At 39.3% G+C, this 25014-nt stretch overlaps 1 protein-coding gene across 1 annotated transcript; it reads left to right on the top strand.

Annotated features, from left to right (window-relative positions):
• Positions 1-8793: 8793 nt before the first annotated feature.
• On the top strand, positions 8794-23499 carry LOC118788304 (sodium/hydrogen exchanger 5-like). The gene is made up of 16 exons (XM_036544262.1): positions 8794-9127; positions 10258-10560; positions 11094-11257; positions 11897-11975; positions 13534-13711; positions 14252-14472; positions 14823-15025; positions 16534-16623; positions 19285-19355; positions 19552-19678; positions 19914-20005; positions 20637-20760; positions 20979-21131; positions 21792-21864; positions 22686-22817; positions 23000-23499. Exons 1-16 carry the CDS (start codon positions 8794-8796, stop codon positions 23497-23499), a joined length of 2844 nt encoding a protein of 947 aa, XP_036400155.1.
• Positions 23500-25014: the final 1515 nt, after the last annotated feature.

Here is a 25014-nt window from a genome sequence, read left to right as displayed (position 1 = left end):
TCCTCCCCTTGCCCTGCTGCTGGCTATGCTGGGTATTGGTTCATCTTTGGTCCATATTCATCGAGTGGGGTCACCCTGAATGGTGGAATAAAAGGCCGACAGGCCAAAAGGCCAATACATTGCACTACATTGAAGCATTCATTTAAATATAGGTATAAAGGGTTTGTTTTCTGAATTCAAGAGTTTTCCTGACTGATGTTTATTTCATTTTGAGTAAAATGAGTTTCTGAATGTTCTTATCTGATTACCTAAGTGTTAAATAGATGACCATATTTAAGGTTATTTACATCTATTACATCATCTTTAAATTTATCAATTGACAATTTGTTTTGAATTGATTTTTGACTGACTGATTGAAAGAGAGTCATGTTTAGATTTTAATTTTATTTGCTGAAATTGCTTTTGTTTTGTTTTTCATTTTTAGCCTGGTTTAGCAAGAAGATCACTAGATGTCAGTAAAGTTCCTGGTGCTGTAAAACACATACTTCATCTTCTCCTGTACATGATTGTGACTTTGACCAAGGAGGAGAATCAGAATATCAAGGGGATATAGCTGCTCAGCCTGGGTGCAGCCTGCTATGGTAATTCTGGTCTGCAGCTGTTTTTGACCACACTTAAAAAATGTCAGTCCTTTATGACTTCAGCAGTTATCCTACAGGTATCTACTGCTGTAGTAGAGAAGAACCCTACCTTTGACAGAACTGTACAGGGGGATGGGATCAGACCACACTTGATATGCAACTATACAGGACTGCACTCTGAAATGGTCAAAGATTCTGTAATTAAAACATCCACTTGCTATATTATCATCTAAGATATACAAAGTTAGATACCTTCACACCTTAATTATTGGTGTTCAAGTTGCTTTTCTAGAAAATATCAGCTGTGATGTATATCTAGAGAGACTCTGAGTATTAGGCAATTGGTTTGGAATGTGTAAGGTTTATATATTAAAAGCTATTGAACTTTGCTTTAATGAGCCAAATTTGGGAATTTTCATGCAAATCAAATATTTTGGCAATTTACTTTTATGGATAACAGGGAACTGATTTTGACTTAAGCCATTTTATAAAAAGCTATTGAAAAAAAACATCCAAATGGACTAATAAAGTAAATTGGAATTGTGACAGGATCCTCTTGTATTCTTGAACATGTGGCAGTTGCTATTGGCAGTCTGAGTGATGTGTATGAAATTTCTACAGCTGACATGTGTCAACCTGTAGAAGCCAATACTGCACTAGTCAGATGGCCCCTTGTTCACTAGCAAGTGAACTGTTTTAATAATAAAGTATGTTTAATTCCTAGTAGATTTTTTGCTAATTTTTTTAAACACTAGTTTTAATAATATCTGGAGAGACTTTTGATTTACTCATTTGGAGTGAGTAAATCCCCTCACATAGATCTATACTTTTGAGGATGTGTTCATATATTTAACCCCCCCCCCCCTCTCTTTAATTAATTTTTTTTTTGTCCTTGCATCTTATTGATGGATAGCATCATCATCTTCTTTCGGCTGTCTCATGGCTGTGCATGTTTGAACTGGGTCGTGGAGCTGTCCAGCTTATCTTAGGTTGTGACTAGCCAGATCTAGTAGAGCCTCAGCTTGTTCAAGGGAGTGGTCAAGGTGGCGGCAATGATGTTCTCTCTTTGCCTGTTAATTGACTTCTATTGCTTGTTTGATGGCATGATTAGTGGAGGATGTGCTATAAACAGTAGGGTTTTGGAGTAATTGGTGGGGATTGTCCTTTGTCCACCCATTTCTTACCATATAAAACCTGATTTCCGTGAGCTTGTATCATGCAATCAAGCGGGGTAACTTTTTCGGATTCAGATTTCACTGTTTCAGATTCCTTCTCTGCTCCTCCCTTTTCCTCTTTATCAATCATCTTTTACTAACTCCCTGTTCAATTCCCCATAACCTATATACTTAGCTTTGTTAGTGCAAGCATGTTCTTCATTGCAAGCTACTAGTGTTAAAGCAAAATTCTTCATTGCTTACTTATCAATAATCTATCCACAGCTTAATATCTCTATTTTTTTCTTAAAATGTTTATATTCGATGGTGACGGTATACACACAATATGCTCATATACATGGGGAAGAAAATCACTAGGATCAAGAGGATGCCACTCTGCGTGACCAATCAATAATAGGAATAACATTCTATTATAGAGGGCAAAATATTGTATCCTAAGATATCTTTATGCAAGACTAGGCCAAGGCCATTCAATTACAACAACTAACACAGCAGGATCATGTACTGGATGATTATTGGAAGATACGGCGATGCTACTAATAGGATCAAGTAATTCAAATGCTACGCGACTCAAAAGGTCCAGCGGCACTGACATGCGCTCAATTCTTTAACACACAACATAATAAAAGCTTAGCGATCATTTCCCCAATACTTCCACATTTCCCAAATATCCAAAATCAATTTAACATAGTTATTTCACTTCCTCTCTCTTCCTTCCCCAACTCAAAATGTTATTTCTGTTAATATATGTACTTTATCCCAAATACTCAGTTACATTCATACAACCCATACAGCGGCTATTAAGCAGGAAAAGAGAAACAAGATGCCCAAGAAAAACAAAATGCATATACGGTCCAAGCTAACAATGCAACTATTTCCATGCACTTCACTTTCTTTCCCTTCTATATATCTTCACACAATAACAATCTCCCACATGCACAAGCAATATTTTTCCCTACTTCAGCACACACACACACACACACACACACACAATATACGTATTTGGTCAAGTTAACATTTATGATGACCCAGTCAAGTTCACATTTATGGCTCACCACTTTACAGAGCCCCAACTCATTAAGCCAAGGTAAACATGTATGGCTTTACAGAATCCCTATCCTGTTTCTCTGACCAAAGGTAACATTTATTGATCAGCCCACAGGATTCCACACACTCCCAAACACTCACATACAAACTAGGACCACTAGGTCTCTTGGTCCAAGTCTGCCGTTGGAATCTGTCACCCCAATATACAGTAGTCCCCCCTTATCCGAGGGGGATATGTTCCAAGACCCCCAGCGGCGCGAGATTTCATCACACTACTCAGAACGGCGCACAATTTAAAACTTATTAATTGTTTATTTCTGGAATATTTAATATTTTCAGACCGTGGTTGACCGCGGGTAACTGAAACCGCGGAAAGCGAAACTGCGGATAAGGGGGAACCACTGTATTCCCTTCTGGTCGGCACCAGAGACAACACTGATTGTAATGCAGAACTTTCATAAAAGAGGTGTCTGCTTACCTTGTTTTTTGAGAGAGCTTATGATCAGTTGATTGTCTGGTACCGACGAAGTTGGGCATTCCATTGGGGATATTAGAGTCCCATCTGGGCTGCCAAAAAAATGTAGGAGAAAATTTTGTCTTGTCCCCCCTCTCCTACTTCACCCATAAAATCAATGCCAATTGATAAAGCACAATGGGTTCAAAAATTAAGCAGACGGAACACAACACTACACAATAATGACAGAGACCAAAAACATCTTTATTGCAGATCTGCAGGAGACAGTCTCATAGATGCACACTCGGCAGCATCAGGGAGAGTATCTCAAAAACATTTAGCACTTAACAGTCTTTTGTATAGCACTGAAGAAACAAAGAGCTCCAGTGTTTGCAACCCCCCCCCCCCCCCCCCACAGAGTCCAATTCTTTTTTATCTTACACTCAAGGTCCATCTTCTGGGCAGTGTCTGGACAGTGTCTGATTCCCATTTTCCTCCCCAACAACTTACTTTGTAACTTACGGCACACATGTAGAATTGTTCTCTTCTATACTCCCTCTCAGTTCTACTTCAAGATATCTCACAGCTGCATACCCTCCCACAGTCTCCTGTACACTTCTGGCCCTTCTTTTTTAGTTTCTGTTCATATGCATAAAAAGTATAATATGATGTGTATATATTGTTTGTTTAAGGCTAACATATTGGATTGCCTGGTTCCCTTACACACTTCCAGACCTCCACATGCACAGTAGAGATGGAGTAAATGGCTGATGGATGATGGGTGATGGGTAAGCAATAGGGTGGGGCATCTTGTGCCTCTTTTTAGTCTGCTGTGTTGCAGTAATTAATTAGATGAAACCCAGAATAGTTACAGAACATAATAATGAGACCGGAGCTTTCAGCTCTTCTGTCGACACAGCCCTGGCTTGTGATAAAATCTTACCCGAGAACTACTTTAGTGTCCACAGTGAACACGGATTAGGCAGGGGCACTTGTGGTAGCCCCCAGTATATCAGGCCAAACCGGGGTTATGGTTTTCTTGGACCCAAAAAGGCCCACACCTCCTTTTCCCCAAACTCTTACCTTATAAATCCAGATGTTAAAGTCCATTTTAGGGCTTTTGCACTGAGAAATGTAGCCAGGATACTGGCCCACTGCTCTGTCTCTCACGTACGCTCAGTCATGTTCAAATGCATCTCTGTGTCAACTCCATGGGCCATCTTATTGAAGCAAATGTTCACACACTGAGTTCCAGCATGAACTGTATTGCTGTCTTATTGGCCTCCCTTCAGAGTGTGGGGAGGGTGAAGAGAGAAGACAATGAGAAATTGGCCTATTGCTCATGCGTTTCCTAACAAAGGCATTTCTCAATAGGATTATCTGGCATTATCCCTTCAAGCAACTGTGCTGATGAGCAATTTTCAGCAGCTGTCTCCCTGGGTTCAGCACTGAACAGCTCCCACTACCCTCCAAGTGCTTGAGGGGCTGTCCTTTTTCTATTCTGTGCTAGACACGTCCTCTTTGTAAAGGGAGGCCTGTCCCCTTGCCACAGGTTATCAACATTGTTACCAATTTCAGTACCGGCCATCAAGACAACAATGCACACATACCCAACAGTTGACTTACCCAAACAGTGACCCTGATCCAAACAGTGCTCCAAAAAAAGATTTTTCATCTGAGCAAATACTGAATGTTGAATGGATGAATATGGTGACATGAATCACTGAGTGACTGCTGGATTCTCTGTCTGGATGAACACTAGACTATCACTTTTTGAATGTGTGACATGCACTCTGAATATCTTTTGAGAGGTTGAACCCCTACTCCCTGCACGTCTGTTGACAGGGTCAATCCAACAACCTGATTCCCTGCTGAAAGGGTGAACCCTACTCCCTGACAGCTGAATTCACTGAGGAAGTTCTACAGAACAGTCAGTGCGACATGATAAAATGAAGGCTTTATCTGTGTTCACAGACAATAAGACTTGTGTGGCCATAACAAGCACTAATCTCTGTGGTGCCGTTTCACTGTTTTCATTTCTTCGTTAATCCTGACTCCTGATCCATATCTTCCCGTACATTATGCCATTAATTCTTTTCTTTCTCTGTCGTTATGAACTTGTGGAGATATGAATTAATGGAAAGACCCCCTGGAAGCATACAGTGCTGGCCAAAAGTATTGGCACCCCTGCAATTCTGTCAGATAATGCTCAATTTCTCCCAGAAAATGATTGCAATTACAAAAGTTTTGGTAGTAATATCTTCATTTATTTTGCTTGCAATGAAAAAACACAAAAGACAATGAAAAAAAAATTAAATCAATTATCATTTTACACAAAACTCCAAAAATGGACCGGACAAAAGTATTGGCACCCTCAGCCTAATACTTGGTAGCACAACCTTTGGACAAAATAACTGCGAACAACCGCTTCCGGTATCCATCAATGAGTTTCTTACAATGCTCTGCTGGAATTTTAGACCATTCTTCTTTGGCAAACTGCTCCAGCTCCCTGAGATTTGAAGGGTGCCTTCTCCAAACTGCCATTTTCAGATCTCTCCACAAGTGTTCTATGAGATTCAGGTCTGGACTCATTGCTGGCCACTTTAGAAGTCTCCAGTGCTTTCCCTCAAACCATTTTCTAGTGCTTTTTGAAGTGTGCTTTGGGTCATTGTCCTGCTGGAAGACCCATGACCTCTGAGGGAGACCCAGCTTTCTCACACTGGGCCCTACATTACGCTGCAAAATTTGTTGGTAGTCTTCAGACTTCATAATGCCATGCACACGGTCAAGCAGTCCAGTGCCAGAGGCAGCAAAGCAACCCCAAAACATCAGGGAACCTCCGCCATGTTTGACTGTGGGGACCGTGTTCTTTTCTTTGAAGGCCTCGTTTTTTTTCCTGTAAACTCTATGTTGATGCCTTTTCCCAAAAAGCTCTACTTTTGTCTCATCTGACCAGAGAACATTCTTCCAAAATGTTTTTGGCTTTCTCAGGTAAGTTTTAGCAAACTCCAGCCTGGCTTTTTTATGTCTCTGGGTCAGAAGTGGAGTCTTCCTGGGTATCCTACCATAGAGTCCCTTTTCATTCAGACACCGACGGATAGTACGGGTTGACACTGTTGTACCCTCGGACTGCAGGACAGCTTGAACTTGTCTGGATGTTAGTCGAGGTTCTTTATCCACCATCCGCACAATCTTTCGTTGAAATCTCTCGTCAATTTTTCTTTTCCGTCCACATCTAGGGAGGTTAGCCACAGTGCCATGGGCTTTAAACCTATTGATGACACTGCGCACGGTAGACACAGGAACATTCAGGTCTTTGGAGATGGACTTGTAGCCTTGAGATTGCCCATGCTTCCTCACAATTTTGCTTCTCAAGTCCTCAGACAGTTCTTTGGTCTTCTTTCTTTTCTCCATACTCAATGTGGTACACACAAGGACACAGGACAGAGGTTGAGTCAACTTTAATCCATTTTAACTGGCTGCAAGTGTGATTTAGTGATTGCCACCACCTGTTATGTGTCACAGGTAAGTAACAGGTGCTGTTAATTACACAAATTAGAGAAGCATCACATGATTTTTCAAAGGGTGCCAATACTTTTGTCCGGCCCATTTTTGGAGTTTTGTGTAAATTGATACTTGATTTGACTTTTTTTTCTTTCTCTTTTGTGTTTTTTTATTGCAAGCAAAATAAATGAAGATATTACTACCAAAACATTTGTAATTGCAATCATTTTCTGGGAGAAATTGAGCATTATCTGACAGAATTGCAGGGGTGCCAATACTTTTGGCCAGCACTGTAGGAAAAGCACAGGAAAAGCTTTTTCTGAATTTTACTGAATTCTTCAGTAATGTAGTCCTCCTCACAGTATAACTTATTAGTATGAGTCTGTGCCCGCTGAAGCTTGTCATTTTGCAATATTTCCTTAAGATAGTTTTTGAAAAATTTCTTATCAGACTGGGACCTCATACTATTAACTGTCTCTGCATGTAACATAATAGTCTGTGAGCAACAATGATCCATCATTTTGCTCACCATTGCTCTAGTAACATATTTCAGCTGCATCATAAGTCCCTCAGCACAGCCTCCTCCCATTTCACTATGGTCTGCCCACTCTATGACTCACACCACTGTCAATCACCAAAAGGTGGAACTCATGAGAACACCTTTCAAAAGATTTATAACAGAGATTTATTATTTACCTTATTTGCTAGCACGCTGGTGAGCAAACTTGGGAATTTCTGAATTGTATTAGATGACTAGCAAGCTCAGAGTTTACGTTGTGACTGTCTTCATCATTAGAGAAATTGGCTCTGTTGTTTAACACATTAATAAAGAAGCACCATGGCGTTTATTTGTGAAAACAATAACATAACCTCAAACTCGTCATCACTGGAGGCCAAACTCCTTATCCTAACATCAGACCTCAGTACGTCTTATCTTCATGCTTTATATTGCTGCAGCTCTACATTTTATAGGGGGCAAGCTAGCTTAACTGGGAGAATATAAAATTGATTTTATATTATATTCATATTCATATTATATGAATTAACCAGTTTGTTAACTTCTATAATACAGTACCATGAACTGGTTATGAAAAAGTTATATTTGTCGTAAAAATCACATTTAGAATTTCACTGAATGGAGGGACAGGCATCTGATTTCCAGGATCAGTGGTAATACTTCCTGCTCTGTCCAATGCTGAATACTTGAATACTAATGCTAGATGCTAAAGTTAAAATTCTTTGCTTTCTAACATTGAAATACATAGCTGCCGACAAGCAGTTTAGGCCTTCAGAATTCTCTGTCCAGTGGACATGGTTTTACAATGAACATGACATATTGAGACCACCATTTCCAGATGCTTTGGCCACTAAATAGTAGCTTGAGTGGAAAGTACATGCAAAACTGAGTTACCTGCTTACTTGGATATCTGGCAATCTAGTGTCTGACAAGGTAACCACCTAGCTAATGACTTGGCTTGTAAGATGGCTAGTATGCTAGCCAATCAGGACTGTCTTTATTATGTTGAACAAATGACTGGCAAATGAAAAAGATGATTTCAAGTTCTGTATTTGTAGGTTTTCCACCAAAAACCCTCTACTGACAACTTCAGCAAATATGTAGTCAGTGCGACATATGAGCCAGTAATGTTTTATTTCATTGAATTTTGAACAATGTAAAGTTTGTAAAATGTGAATTTCAGAAAAAAAGATTTTTCATTTGAAATCTTTACTTCTGTATTTTGCAATAGAATAAGACAAATTATGAATGCACAATTGAAACATGGAAAACAGGCCTAGTTCACAAAATCCTCAGCAGAGACAAGGGTCTTCACTGAGAATGGTAGACATGACTCTTCTGTAAAACTGTCAAATTTAAAATTTGCATTTGAAGAATTGAGTCACGTGTTAAGATAAGCCATACTGGTGCTGAAGGTGAGCCTAATGTGTTGATACTGTAAACACACATGGATTCCAACTCCCCTAAGACATATAAAAGAGAAATTATGATGACAAGAACATTTAAACGAGAAATATGCTGGCCATCTCTCTCTTGCTGCTGGTGACGGCAGCCGGTGAAGCTGTGACCGATATTTACATGACTGAAACATCCGTTAATCCCGGGCTTTCTTTCAGTGTCTCGTCGGTGTCCTCCCCATCAGCTCCTCAGTATCATGCTGAAGAGTATGCCGAGCCTGGGATCGCTTTAGCAAGGTCAGCCGACACGCATGAACCAGCTGCTGCCTCTGACTCCGGTGAATCATCTCATCACGGAGGAGGGTATAAGATTGTACAATGGGAATGGAGTTATGTGCAACCGCCATACATAATAGCAATATGGCTCCTGGTGGCCAGTGTTGCCAAAATACGTAAGTAATGAATTTCCCTCTGTCAATACAGCAAAGTTTCTACAATGGCATTTCATCTTAAGACATTATGCATTTCATATGTAAATATTTGAAACATATTGGTAGAGGATAGATGAGTACACTCTATAACAGTGTGTATGTTTGGAACCATCACAAGTTAACAAAGGATAAAGTATTCATGCACTTTATTTATGTTTGGTTCTTGAGGCTTCCTCTTTTTTCAATTAATTATGTTCTACAATAAAGTGTTTGCAAAGATGCTACCTATGTTTTTAATGTGAAATCACAAACTTGAATATGAAATGGAAAAAAATGCTCTGCTGACCAAAGGAATGTGTTAACAATAATTGTTACAGGTCACAGTTTGAAATATTATGTATTTGATGTTCTTTCTTTGTGCTTCCCATGGTGTTGCTGTACAATGAAACTGAAATGTTAGATTCCTGATTCACGACTGAAGTATTGAATTTAAGAACATTGTTACAATAAATGTTACGACAAAGTGACAAAGTTACATTGACCCACAATAAGTTGTGTTTTTATTTTTCTCTCTGTTTTCAATAGTTTGTGTGTGAAATCGATCTCAGGGTTTACTTCTTCAAAGTAGTTCTAACTTATTTGATTCTTGTTTGATATGTCCATACTGTGGTATCCCACTGGTCACAATTGTGATCGTTGACGTGTTTACAACTACTATGAGAACTATGTATATATCTGTTAATACATCCATAGTGGACACCTGATGATGTGTACCAAAATGGCTGTAAAATAACATGTTTTACTAACGCTCTGATACAGACATCCTCTTCTCAAAGCGCAACCAGAAAGTAAATGCGACCATATATGCCAAGTACATGATCATTTAAATGTGTTTAGAACAATTTATTATTTCATTCTATACTGAATATATAGACAAACACATCAAAAACATTTTTTTGGTCACTATTGTGACCAATGGGATTAAATGGGTTTACCAAATAAGAACATTTCTGACACTGGGGAGCCATGTATGTTTTTCTCACAGTTACTTTAGAAAACATTTGGGAAAACAATACGCATTCATATCTTAAAATAAGATGACAATAAGAAAATTACACTCTTTATCAGTATGTATACTTTTTTTTCTACAGTGTTCCAGTTTTCCCAGCGATACACTACTGCAGTTCCAGAGAGTTGCATGCTCATTCTACTGGGTCTTGTCCTGGGTGGCATTGTCCTAATGGCCAGCAAGAAGCCATTGTACCATCTGGATCCCAGCCTCTTCTTCCTTTTTCTGCTGCCTACCATTGTTGGAGATGCTGGGTATTTCATGCCCAGCAGGCTTTTTTTTGACAACCTGGGTGCCATTTTGATGTACGCAGTGGTGGGCACCCTGTGGAATGCCTTCTGCACGGGATTCTGTCTGTATGGGATGAAGCTGGCTGGGGTTATTGGTAAGTTGGCAAACAGAGAGTACTGGAGTTTAGTGGGAAATAGGTTTGGTGGGTATATCTGTGTATGATGATGCTTGCTGTGTTGATAGTGATTACTTCACTGAACAGAATGGAATTATCACATTCTAGTTTGTGAGATATATTTAAGGAATTTAAGGCTCACAGGACATTGGATTTAGGTTTCAGGTTTACATTTTAACCTTTTGCAGTAACACAGCTTTGCTTTCGAACAGAACTGAGAGGCTTTGGATTTTATTGCTATAAATAGCGTATTCATAGTGCATTTGTATTTGTAAACACAATGATAAATAGTTATTACACAGAGAGCACTGGATTAAGAGGTTTTGGTTGTAGTCAGGTTATATCCTACAATATGCATGGTGGCACTCATAGCCTATGGTCACACTACAAAAGAGAACAGCATGAGTAGTGTTTTGTCTATGTTGAAACCTCCTTAAACAATTATGGGCAGACTGAATTAGCAGGGAGATGAACAGATTTTTGATCTAACCCATGTCTCCTGCGGATTGCAGGTAAGAAGGTGGAGGCAGACATGATGGAGTTCCTTCTCTTTGGGGCTTTGATCTCAGCAGTAGACCCTGTGGCTGTGCTGGCTGTGTTTGAGGAGATCCATGTCAATGAGACACTTTTCATCATTGTGTTTGGGGAGTCATTGCTCAATGATGCTGTCACAGTGGTAAGTCTTTGGGCTCTTTAATGCTCAGATATTTAGGGGGTGAGGTGTATCTCATGAGCCAGTTATGGGGTGCTTACAAAGCTCTTGGTTTGGGTTGAGCAGGTTCCTAGGAATTTCTGGTTAGCCAAGATAATGCTGATGTTCCTTTCCTTCACCAGTATTACCAAGATCACCTGCTCAGTATGAATACCTGATATCTCCCTGGGGGCAGGTGGTGTAACCCTTACGGCCATGTTGAAGGCCACTTTATCAGTGTATGCAGTCTGTGCTGTGACCCTGAAGCCATGAGAATGGAGCTCTGCACTTGTGGAAGTTGGTGAACAGCCCACACACCTTTACCTCTGTCCTACCAGTCCTGGCAACTTGACCACAATTTCTATAGCCATTACAATACCACTGTCATTGATTAATTCTAAAGCATGCCAAATGAATCTTCAGTATTGTGCAATCTAAGCAGGAAGTAGCCTTTACCCCTGCACTACTTAGTGAAGTAAGGGTCCATACTCCAAGGTAGGGGGTAGATAGAGCAATGCTGTTTCTTACATGGATTAGGGAATGAATAATTTCCCTGGAGGATAAAAATTGTTGAAATATTTGAAAGGAAATTCTATAGATTAACCATTGTGGATTATTCCTTAGGTGTTGTACAAGGTGTACATCGCTTTTGTGGAAGTGGGACCAGGAAATGTTCAGACAGCAGATTATTTTAAAGGAGTGGGTGAGTAACCAAAAAAGTTACATTAGTTATTAGTTATAGTTATAGCATATAGTAGACATGTGGGTTTGAGTCACATGACATGAGCTTGAGTGTGACTTGAATCACAAATTAGATTAATTCAGCCTTGACAGTGACTAAGAGTCCACAGCAACAGAACAAACTGACATTGTTCCAACAGTGATATGCATGAGTAGGTCAGCCAGGGCTCCCCTGTCACTGCTTCCAGAAGTCCCTGGAATGCTGCCTAGACAGAGACAAGCAGGTAGGAAGAGTTGAGGAAGAGGCAAAAAGAGGGGAGGAGGGCCAAATATGCAATGAGCTGATGCAACAAGAAAGAAAGATTAGTAGGGAGCTTGTATACATTATTTGCTACGTTTGATTGGCTTGGGGAAGAGTAGGTGTGAATATAGGATTTTCCAGTCCTTCCAAACTTCTGTTATTTAACTTTAATAAAATGAGGCAAATGGCAGAACTAGTATTTCATATATATTCAAAAGCATGACATATATTTCTCTCCGTAAAGGCCCTCCAAATAGCTCAACTGACAAGGTGCGTGTCTTGTGCACTGGTGTGAGCATTATGGGCTGGGTCCAATCTCAGTTGTGTCATCAGCTGACAATGACCAGGAGCCCATAGTTGGCTTTGTTTGCATTTGCATTTTTATTTCTCAGCCTAGAAGTAGCAATTTTGTTTTGCTAAATAAAGTTTTAGAATTTATTCATTCAATATACTCAGCAAAATAAGGCCAAACATAGTATAGACTTGAATGTGACCACTGATTTACAACTACTGAAAGACCACTGAGATGCATGGCTTGACACTTGAAAGTTGGGACTTGAGTCTTGATTCTGGCAACTTGTGATTTGAGACTTTACTTCAGACTTGACAACTGTGACTCAGGACTTGACTTGAGACTCATAGGTTAGGACTGAGTGAAGACACAGCTGGGATTAGTGTGACTGCTGGTAGTACTGGTATTATGTCTGGTATATAGTATATATTTCTTACATAAAATATTGTGAGAAATGGGAAAAATATAACTCAGTTTCATTTAATCTAAGTAAGCTCCTTAATATAAGCGAACCAGAAAGCAGAAAATGAAGCCTAATGCTTTTCAGTAACATTTTCTTTTAACATAAACATAAGCACTAAATAATACATTCATTAGTAATATATTAAACAAATTATGTCACCATCCATATCATAAATTGCATTACCATAGGAGATTACCTAGAATATCATGGTAATGGAACTTCTGGTGCGATGTGGTGACATACATACCCTATGATGGTTGACACAAGTTTTTATGAATGCTTATGTAGAAGTTATGAAAGTCTGTGTAGTGCCTGTAAATGCTTTATATAATAATTGTGTAGAACCCTTTATAGACAGCAGTACAAGTTTTGGTGGAATTGTTTCCCTGCAGGAAATGTTATCAAGATTGTTTTTACTATCTAAATGTATAGCTGTCACTAAATCAGTGAAAATGTGTGATGATGGTCACCTTTTCAGCTTGTTGAATAGTAGGCGTTTTTTTCTGTCCTGTCATTTTTTCCAGCCTCCTTCCTTATTGTCAGTATTGGGGGAACTCTGGTTGGGCTGATCTTTGCTGTCATCCTGGCGTTTATCACACGATTCACCAAAAGGGTTCGCATCATTGAGCCGCTCTTTGTGTTCCTCCTGGTCTATCTGGCCTACCTGACAGCTGAGCTCTTCTCCCTATCTGCCATCCTTTCGTGAGTAGCTGCAGTGTGTGGACACCTAGGGTGAGCGGGTTCAAGGAAAGCTTCATGTTCTGTTGGATTCTTCTTATGATAATGATTTTAAAAATCAGGACTGAAAATACTCAGCTGTTATTTGACACTTTTGAGTTACTGTAAACATGAGTTAATGGGATATATCTGTAGATGTTCTACTCAAAAATGTTTGAGAACCAAGAGAATGTCAAATGGGCTCCATAAAAGGGCATGAGGAATCTATTAAATATTGATCAGTAGGAACGATACAGTTATCATATAATATGCATGTCAGACACATGTGTATCATAATATGTGTCAATATAATTGTGGTATTATTAGAGATTGAATTTTAGAAAAAGATTGTGTGTGTGTGTGAGAGAGAGAGAGAGAGAGAGAGAGTATAGGATCAAAAGGATTTCTAAGAGGTTCACCAGACTGATGGATCTCCGTGTGAAGCAGCATTAAAATTCCCTTTTTTCAGACATACTGATTCTGCTATTCTGCCATTCTGTCCCCCCCCCCCCCCCCCCCCAACAGCATGACCTTCTGTGGCATAGGCTGCAACAAGTATGTAGAGGCCAACATTTCTCAGAAGTCACGCACTGCAGTGAAGTACACCATGAAGACTCTAGCCAGCATTGCAGAGACCATCATCTTCATCTTCTTAGGAATCTCTGCTGTGGACAAATCCAAGTGGGCATGGGACACGGGCCTGATCTCTTGTACCCTCATCTTCATATTAGTCTTTAGAGCCATTGGTGAGTCCCAAAATGTTGCTTTGAGTATAATGGATAGTAATTTTTAGTTAAAGTTTATTTGCAGCAGTGTATCTTTAAATGGATTGATCTGCTTTTTTATGATGTATAGAGCCATTTGTAAGAAATAATTGTATACTTTTGTCTCTATGTTTTCTTATTAATATTAGTAGAAAAATCCATTTTAATGATAATTTTCTGCAACCGATTGTTGGGCTTCTTTGGTGTGTGTGTGTGCGCGCGCCTAGATGGGTGTGTTAATGTATAAATACTTTGAGCATATATTTGCTTATGTTTTGTGCCTCTGTCTTTGTGTTTGCTGATGTTTGTGTCTATCTGCGTTGTGTCTGAAGGGGTTGTAATGCAAACCTGGGTGTTGAATTGGTTCCGGCTAGTTCCACTTGACAAGATTGATCAGGTGGTGATGTCGTACGGTGGTCTGAGGGGTGCAGTTGCATTTGCATTGGTGGTATTACTTGACAAAGATCAGGTGAAGGCAAAGGACTACTTTGTGGCAGCCACGATTGTCGTCGTTTTCTTCACGGTTATGTTCCAGGTGGGTTATTACAGGTTTCATAATTTGTTTTATGGCAAAGAATATATTCACAAAGAAACAATTTAAACTGGCCAGCAATAAGTTGCCAGGAAATAACAGGATTATGTTTAGTTTCCATCTAAATGTTTCGTTTTCTTCATATTCATATTTTAGAGTGGTATGTTTGCAATACCCAAAGTTACATAACTTAAGAGTGGATATTTATGAAATATCAGGTCACTTTTCATTAGGCTATGTATGTTAGAAATTTCATGGACTCATTCAGTGTCTCTTAGTGCTACATTGCTGATTGTCCATTTGGCTCTCAGGGTCATATTGTGAGGGACAATTTGTACTAATCATACCACACCTTTTTGCCAGCCAGTGCACAATCCACTGGATTGCTTTTTGAAAGATGATATCGGAAATCAGTCAGCATGAGGTTTTAGAATTCAGAATTCAGAATTAATTAAAATTAAGAATTAAGAATTAATCAGAATGAATTAAAATTGTCTTTACGGGCACAATAATGATAAAAGGGATCTTCTCAGAGCAAAGCATTCTCAGAGGTCACTTAGGGATTGGTGGGAACTCTTTAATCCCTTATGTACATAAATGGCTTTGATAAGGATAACAGAAGCAAACAAAATGTATGTGCAAATGGCACTAAACTCTGAGGTGAACAAACATCCTGGAAGATATTCAGGAAGAATTTGGTCAAGGCCAAAATTGGTCAGATATCTGGCAAGTAAACTAAACATTTCCAAATGCACAGTTCTACATTTGGGCAATAAAATGTAAGACAGGATAGTTCTAGTGGAGTTACCAAAGTAGAGTATGGGGCAATTTGAAACATGTAGGCTACAAAAAGAGACTCAAGACACTTCAGCTCTTTAGTCTCTTTAGTTTAGCAAAAGAAGACCTGAGGGATTTGATTTAGGGTTTTAATTTATAACAGCAATTAATAAAGGATTACAAAAGGTATTTCAAGCTGACTTTTGTCAGAAGAAGTGGATGTGGATGGAAATTAGTTAAATGTGAATTTCACTCTGATATTTGGAAGTATTTTTTCCATTCAGACATCAAGAAATTAAAGAGCATTCTTTATGGAAGCAAACACCCTTAGAGTGTTCAAGACCAAGACTGGCACAATGCAAGACATACACTAGACAAAAGGCAGAATGACAAGCATGTTTTAAATTTATTTGGAGTATGATCCAGAAGAGATGACCTGTTAGTAATCTAGGTTAAACTGTATTTTGATTCTCTTAAGGTGACCCAAATAAATGCATATATCAGAGAGATTTATAAAACATTTTTTGTCCCACAAGCAAGTAATCTCAATGCCTTTGGTTTTGTTCCTTGAGAATGATAATCATATTTACATGTAACTGGTGTGGATGCTTTTGACTGTCCCATTTGTTTATCAGATGGGAGAAGGGAACGTTCCCAGGTTAATCTCCAGTGGAATGCAGAGTGATGAAGGTTTGGATTAGTCTGATCTCCATCATTCTCCCCTTTTGTCTCAGGGCCTAACCATAAAGCCTCTGGTGAAATGGCTAAGGGTTCCACGTAGCACAAATCGCAAGCCCACTCTCAATGAAGAAATTAACGAGAGGGTGAGTACAGTAGGCTGGAGCGGAGCTTCTCCATTTATTTACTGTCAATGCACACAGTCTTCCCCTGGGATTGTTAAAGCATTACCAATTTAATGTTATTCCAGCAATTTTCAATATCTATTCCCACCACCATTCATCATCAAGAAAGGTTTACAGTATGTAGAATTGGCTCTATTGTTGATTGTGATCCCAGAGTATAATGCTTTTGAAATGTGCTTTCCTCTTCTCCCTTTGAATTTGCAGTGCTTTGAACAGCACTTCAGCAATGGTTTGAGAGATGTAGAGCACAATACATTCATATTACTGTTTATGGAAAGCAAATCAGGAATGATTCAAATGTATTAAACCTATAATCTTGTAATAATCCTATAAATAGAAATACATAGGTATTATGTGTGCATACAACTTTTAAATGAAACAAAGTTTATATAGAGGCAAATGCAGATAAAATTATATTAATGACAGCAGTAAAACATTTAAGCTTGTGTTGGTGGAACACTGCATTAAAAATGCTCACAGTTTCCCTGTGGAATCCATCAGAGAGCTGCATGAAAACACAATGATATTATCACTGAGGTCAGATGAATATACCTCATCAAAGAGTTGTTTTATCTGCTGAGTGATGCTAGCCTTTCCAGCAGTCACTTCCTTGTGGTCTTCTGACTGCATATCTCAAACAGTCCCAGCTGTCCTCTAAGGACACATCACTAGAGCTGGTAATCCAGTAACCTAGTAATCTAATCTATTTCCTCATCATCTGCTTCAGGGACACAAGAAGCATAACTAAATGGATCTGAACAAAGTCCTCTTTCAATGCGAAGGGTAAAGGATATATGCAGATGTTTTTAGTTAAGGGATAAAGAACATCTCTCCTTTTCTAGCTGCAAATAGAGATGTCTGTGATGTTGCTTCATGAAAGTAAAATAGCTATTATACTTGCCATAACAAAATTAGTTTGATTTTTTGAGAGATTTTTTCCACCTTTTATTAAACGCAATGTTGGAATCGGCAATTGTGTACTAGGCTCGTCTTGACTGCAACAACCTCTGCACTGAGGTAAAAGAAATTAAATTATCCAATACAGTCCCATGCAGTCAATGGCTATTTTTGTACTACAAGTCACACAGTGTACTACAGAGATGTGGGTGCTAATTGGAAGAAGGGTGCTATTCTGTTGACATCATCTGAGCAACTGACAGGCACCTGATGAGCTGCAGAGTACCTGAGAGAGGTGATACTAGGTGACCTACCCCGACTGACCTGCTCGACCCTGCTCTAACACAGTCATTTTGTTCTGCTGCTGTGGGCTCTTGGTCATCACTGGCTAGGAGCAATGATGCAGCTTGGAACAAGCCTGAGCTGTGCAACTCCACTTGTGCCCCTTAACCACTGAGAAACTCAGGAGCCTCCCTACCACAGTTAAAGAAGCAGGCCAGTGGGGATGTAGTAATTCACAGCACATGTAAATTGGCAACCTCTACACAGAAATTGATAATACAAGGAACACTATGAATTTGTTTTAGAGTAGTGGTTGCTGCCTCCCCACTCACACAACTCTGGGAAACAGATAAATAACTATGCCTATTTGTTTTGTTGTATTGGAAATCTCCACTCACTAGCAATAAAGATATTGCATTATTTACTTTAAAAAGGGGCTATTCAATTAGCACTAAGATCACCCCAGGCTCTCCCAGTTTCCATCCTCATGGGATGAATCATGCTGCTTTTGATAAGATGTCTGTGAAGGGATGTCTTGTTCCAATCTAGAGATCATGAGTCTTATTTCAGTTGCTACATTGTAAGTAATACATTGTGCCACCAATAGACAATATTTATATCGGCTCTTACACTTAATCTGCTTACTCAGTGTGAGTGACAAACTTACATGGTAGATGTTATTTAATATATGTGACTTAGTATACAAACTTTTGTCCACATCATTGCTGCCATACCACAGACATTCCACTTTCAATTTTGAACAGTAATTCTGTCCTGATAATACAACTTGATATTTACAGTACCAATTCTGGTTGGTAAGTACCTTCTCCAAGGAAACAGCAGCAGGTCCTCGCCCAGGATTCAAGCCAAATGAAATCATGATGATACTACCACATGCAAAACAAGCTTGTAGTGGTCTCAGAATTTCATCTTTTCAGGAGTTGATTATACAAAGAACAGATGTTTACATTGTAGAAGGGAAGCAAAGGAGAAATCAAGAACCACAGCAACAGTAACTTTGTCTGTGAGTGACATCATATTGACGCTATTTTTTTCCTGAGTGCTCTGCAAACTCAGAAATTGATCAGTGTAAGGTACTGCTGGCTATCTGACGACAATGTGAAGGGACATATATTCCCAAAAGTTTCTTGAACAAATAAGTTTACTTTGGCCTCATTTTAGCACAGACTTGTTTCTGTCATCACGTATCTTTCACAAATGGCCTAGAGCAGGCAAAATATAGAGATTTCAAACAAAGACAATTATTCAGTTAGAGATAACAGTGAAATGAAAACAAGTTGAGTAGATTAAGTGGATCCCCAGGACAAGGGTTGAGAAGTAGCATGTTTTAGTGCCATTTTTTAATGGGTTGATCAGTGAGTGTGACAGGATGAGTTCACATGCCCCAACCTTGGTTTGACCCTTTGTACTTTTTCCCACCAGGCCTTTGACCACATCCTGGCTGCAGTGGAGGACATTGCCGGGCTGAATGGTTACCACCACTGGAGAGACAAGTCTGTATGACCTACACTCACGGAGTGTGGTTTGAGTGCACTCCGACCTTGCCCTTGCTGTTGAGTTCAGCAGCACAGTGAACTATTCTAAAGTTACACCTTCCATAATAAGTGTTCTTGCTCACATTTATACAGAGGTGTTTTTCATTATCTAAAAACAGCTGTTCACACACTGTCCTCCTTTTCATGGATTCAGATGGGAGCAGTTTGACAAGAACTATCTGAGTAAGCTGTTAATGCGGAAGTCTGTGTATCACAAGGGAGAACTCTGGGAAGCGTATCAGAAGATCAATATCAGAGATGCTATAAGTTTCATTGACCAGGTAAGATTCCTGTGATCTACTCTATAATAATATTTCATAATAATTCTCTATAATAATAATACTCTATAATAATAATTCCAGTGCAAACTGGAGTTTCTCATTCAAACGGCATTTTGATAAATTACACAGAACTTTTACACAGAATTACACAGAACTTCAGAACTTTTACACAGAATTACACAGAACTTCAGGAGAAAGGTTTGTACTGTGTTGTAAGCTGCATATATCTCTCCAGGGAGGCAACGTGCTCTCCTCTGGAAGGCTGTCTCTTCCATCCATGGCCAGCAGGACATCCTTCCCAGAGGTCACCAATGTCGCCAACTACCTGTGAGTACTACAGAGACACTGTGTGTAGAAAACTGCACCTGTGTGTGCGTATGAGTGCATGGGGGCACTGTGACACAGAGTGGTGGCTGATGGACTGTAAACCTGAGGAGGTCAGGGAGATGCCCAAAAAGAAGATTTTTGGTCAGATCACTCTAAAATGGTTAGTCTTAGTGAACTAGAGGGCAGGTCATGTTTTTTTTTTTTTTTTCTTTTCAGTTAGGCTATTCTCATAACATTCACTGAAGTTCTACAAGTCAGAAAGTTTATCTGGTACAGTGTAAGATTTAGATAAATCATTTTGTAATGTGAAGTATGTACTATGGTACTGAAATTCATGTAACAATGATTCACCAACAACCAATGAATTCAAAACTTTAAATTCATTATTGTGCAAAATTCATTTTGGACATCAATACTTGCATAGTAACAGGAAACAAAACAAATGTGAATGTGATTTGGAAAGTTCAGGTTTTTTCCATCAGAATGACAGGTGAGTTTAAAGTTCTGTTAGAGATTACAAAATTGCACAATAAATAAACCCAAATGATTGTAGAACCTCATTTGTTGTACCTAGAAAAGAGAGATGTGCATGAGTGCCAAATCTTTTTTATGGTTGCTGTCTCCCTGGTAGGCGAGAAAATGGGAGTGGAGTGTGCATTGATCTACAGGTGGTTGATACAGTTCCAAGTGTGAAAGAAGAGGAGACAGAGACACACGATGTCCTAATGGGGAACCTGTACAAGCCTCGGCGAAGGGTAAAGGCCAGATTAATCAATTCACCACTCACACTCAGTACTCATCAACTCAATCTGTCCCACTCAACCCTCAGACCTGCCTCCCTGTCTGGAATTCAGCCTTTCTCCCATAATCCCCCTCCCTGCTTCTTTGTATACAGATTCCTTCTATCTAGCTTCCTCTATTGTAATATTCCATGGCACTCTACCTAATTCTGTTGTCTGACTCAAACCTCCAGCACGAGGGGCACTACAGCCGCCACTTCATGACTGTGGGGGATAAAGAGAGACAGGACAGGGAGGTGTTCCAGAGAAACATGCGCCGCCGTCTTGAGTTCTTCAAGTCCACCCATTATAAGGCCAAGGGCCGCTACAGGAAGTCCCAGAAAAAGGCAGGACCCCATTTTCTGTTCTTTCCTTTTAAGTAACTTATTCATTTGTTTCCCAGAGGGCAGTCTCAAGAGTTAACACCTAAGCCCACAGTTACCCACATTGGTGAGGCAGGTTTTTATACTGAGCAGACAATAAGAAGTAGTTGGTCCACCAATCTCAAGTCATGCACTGCATTAGCCCCTTGGTGTGGTGGGTCTGAGTATGCAAAAGCACTGTGAAAGCAGCTGTCTGAAAGGAAACAGCAACAATGTATGATTTTATTATGAATTTATTATGATCAATTTATCAGCAATGTAACAAAAAGTGTCAGAAGAAATTCAGATCTGACATAAGACTGTTCATAAATATTCTCACATGAACTACATAAGTTGTTCTCTTCAGGGCCTCTTTAATTCAAATTTCACTCGGTTTTTCATATTAATCAGTTGGATTTGTGTTGCACTGCAAAAATATGCATGGAAAAGACATCATATATTTTGCTGGTACATGTGTCTTCATCAGACTAGTATATAAAGGCAATCAGAGAAGATATCAGTAAAAATAATGAGTAAACTGAGGACCTAAGGAATCTGAGTTATTGGGTATTTGATCTTTTAAGCAAAGAGATGACACTATAAAATCTGAGTTATTTTATTATTTTATGCCATTTTATATTACAGCGTAAAAGTTCAGATGCAAGAGAAACAGAATCCAGTGACAAACCAAGCAGAAACGTCAGTTGGCAGGACACAGGTAGGAAATTCACAACTGCAGAATTTGGCACTCATGTCTTCACTGAGGTTTGTGTAGACTATTTTAATGATAAGCAACTGTTACAAAAGAATGCCTAGTGTTGAAATAACACATAAATGTTTGGGTTTTTTTTTGATTATAAGAAAGATGTACTTGTTGCTACTCACATTAGTAAGATTGATCCACAGCAATCCATATAGAGGAGGACACTGTTCTTTATGTGGTGGACATGATGGAGTGAGGGCAACACAGCACTACAGGGAGACAATTTTGTGGATTTTTTTCAATGCTATTATTCAAAATAAAATAAAGATCAAAAACCAAAGGACACTCTTCATCTCAGCCAGCTGCAGACAGACTGGGATTAGCTGAAATGAGGAGGGTCCATTGGTTGATGGTCCACCAGCTCAGACCATAGGTGAGAAGAATGTTTGGCAAGTTTTAAGCTGTTTCAAGTCTGTTGTCGTAAACACTGATGTGATAGAATCTGTGATAGACTCTGTGACAGCAAGTTAGGGCAAGTTGAAATACACACAGGCTACTGTTAATGGTGAGTTCTGTATATGTCAGGTCGTCATATCATCTGCAGTGACCATTTAAGAAGTACTAATTTAAAAAAGAAACGATTAACAATTCATTTGTTCAAAATGTTTTGTGATAGTCCACAATTTAAGAAAACAAAATGTGCAGCCAAATGTCAGTCTTTAAAGATTACCATTTATTTTTCCATAATTAGTGCCACATTATGAATATTAATGTAACATCTAATTTTTTTTTTTTAATCACTCAAAACAGACCATTGTGTACTTTTTAAACTGCAGTTCCTCTGGTTGCCGCTGTGGATTCTGAGGAAGAGAAGACTCAGAAATCAGAGGCCGAGAAGGAGGATGACGTCGGAATCACTTTTGTGGCCCGCAGGAATGAGGAACCTCCAAAGGAGAGACCAAAATCAGGTGTGTGGGATAGATTGTTCTTTCAATTGTTAAATAAACAGCAAATGACATTTAAATATTTATAATATGGAATATAATGTATGGAAACTCAGATACAAGTGATGATTTCTTACAGAATTACAGTACCATTGTGTTGCCTTTAAGCTTTTTTTGTTCTGGCTCAATCCCATCCTCTCCTTCAGTCCCAGCAGCATTAGAGTTGTGTCAGATCTCCTCTATCATCCCCCCATCCCTCACACATGGAGAAAAACACCTTCCCTGGAAGGGGAGTGGAGCAACTTTTCCTGTCTGTGTCTCCATGGAGACCACCAAAATCATCCCCATTGACCTACAGCAGGCTTGGAACCAGAGCATTTCCTCTCTGGAGAGCGTGACCTCTCCACAGGTAACAGCCCTCAGCACACAGGAGGGAGTCCAAGCAGGAGGAAGAGGAGGAGGCCCAGCTCGTGGATCGACATTCCTGTTCCCCCATGGAGGACAGGGAGAGGGTGCCCAGCCCGTTAGGCTGCCACCACCTCCTCCTGCTCCTCCTGGTCCTCCAGCTCCTCCCGCACCTCCTGCTCAGAGTGCAGGGGAGAGAACCCCTTCTTCTGACAGGAATCCCCATGTTTATCTGAGGAGTCTGGTCCCTTCGGCCCTTCCTGGCACTGGGCTACAGAGCAGGGGACCCACCCAGCTTTAGTGACCCACCACTTCATTTCAGGGTTCTGTCTGCACGGTGGCAGTGTGTCCGGCTCACCCCATTAATGTTATTCTCCCCTTCCCCTGCTCTGTCAATGCATCAGTTATGAGTTTTACGTATTTGTTACTCTAAAGGCCCAACATACACACATTTGAGGCTGGATATATTGATCTCCACACTTACAATAAATTGTACTGACTCTGTAAGTTGATAGTACAGAGACTTAAAAATGCAGTTATGCTGTAGGTTTGTGCAGACAATCTGTTGCCCTGGTGTGAATGCTAAATGCAATATGGATATATATCATATCAACCATGTATTCATATTATCACACTGGAAACTGCTGCAGCTTCCATGTTTGATTTTATCTCTCCTATTTTAATATATATGGATATACAGTAAAATCCCTTAACTAGAGCACTAAATCAGAGCACAAATAATGCTAACCCTGTACATGGCTTTGCAGTTGACTGAAGATGAACAGTTTTCACAGACAGATACTAAGTATTCAGAGAATTTTAATGCCAAGTGCAGTAACATGGTACATAATGTACTCATTTGTCAGTATTGATTGTAAATCCACATAAACTACTCTCCCCTATTACATACATTACTGTGCAAAATCTGTAAAATTTGTTAAAACACACATGAATTCCAAGGCTGATTATTTTTCATAGTAGAACCACTTCCCACATTATCATATTGTGAAGTGTGTGAAGGGAATTAGAAGTTTCTTTCAGGTTCACTTTATAGTGGATTGGATTTTTGTTTTGCCTCCTGTGTAAAGCCAATGAATTTCTTTACTTCTATGTATGAATATGAACATTGCCTTATTTATAATATATAATTTATTAATCCTCCTATAATTTATTTCCTGTCTGTTTTTATGAAAACTGGCAACTGGTTTTGTCAACTGATTTAATGGTTCCAAAGTAACAAATAATTTGCCTACCAAGGAGAACTCTGTCCTGTCTTCCTTCATTTCCTGTTTTGAATTCCAAAATCTGTTTTTCATCCTTACTGTGACTGCACATAAGTGATTTATTGTATGTAGAAAGTAGACAATTGTATGCATGGTGTGGGTCTCCATTGTATCACTCATTCTGTACCTGCAATAGGAAATATACATATCAACACATAATGGGAGTCTGCATGTTCAATCAAACACACAACCAAATACATAAATACACAACCTAAACAGGTCAAACAGATTGTGACATTGATCTTTCTCTTATTATGTTCCTGAACGTATAGTTGCAGAATCTTCAGTTTTTCATTGCGCATATGAACAGCCTTTAATTCGGCATAATGTGCATTTTTCCCTGTACTAAAATAATACTTTCCCCAAAATGTATTCCTGATATACTAACAGCATATAGCCTTTGTATTTTTCCAACAAAAGTTTGATGTCTTCTAGATGAATTTGATTACTCATATAAGAGGGTATGACAGTTACATCGGTTTCCTTAATTCTGTTTTGCTTGCTTTATTAATTTGATATATAGTGCCTTGTAT

The sequence above is a fragment of the Megalops cyprinoides genome, chromosome 13 (assembly GCF_013368585.1).
Source record: "Megalops cyprinoides isolate fMegCyp1 chromosome 13, fMegCyp1.pri, whole genome shotgun sequence".
In the NCBI taxonomy this organism is placed as follows: Eukaryota; Metazoa; Chordata; class Actinopteri; order Elopiformes; family Megalopidae; genus Megalops; species Megalops cyprinoides.
The sequence above is the reverse complement of the archived record's forward strand: the minus strand, read 5'-3'. Positions and strand labels throughout refer to the sequence as shown.

What these genes read in the sequence shown, in the direction of transcription:
- LOC118788304 (XM_036544262.1), top strand. Translation starts at nt 8,794, where the DNA reads ATGCTGGCCATCTCTCTCTTGCTGCTGGTGACGGCAGCCGGTGAAGCT. An exon ending in TCTTCACGGTTATGTTCCAG is followed by an intron (nt 15,026 to 16,533) that starts GTGGGTTATTAC and finishes CTTTTGTCTCAG; the next exon opens with GGCCTAACCATAAAGCCTCT. An exon ending in ACAGGAAGTCCCAGAAAAAG is followed by an intron (nt 21,132 to 21,791) that starts GCAGGACCCCAT and finishes TTTATATTACAG; the next exon opens with CGTAAAAGTTCAGATGCAAG.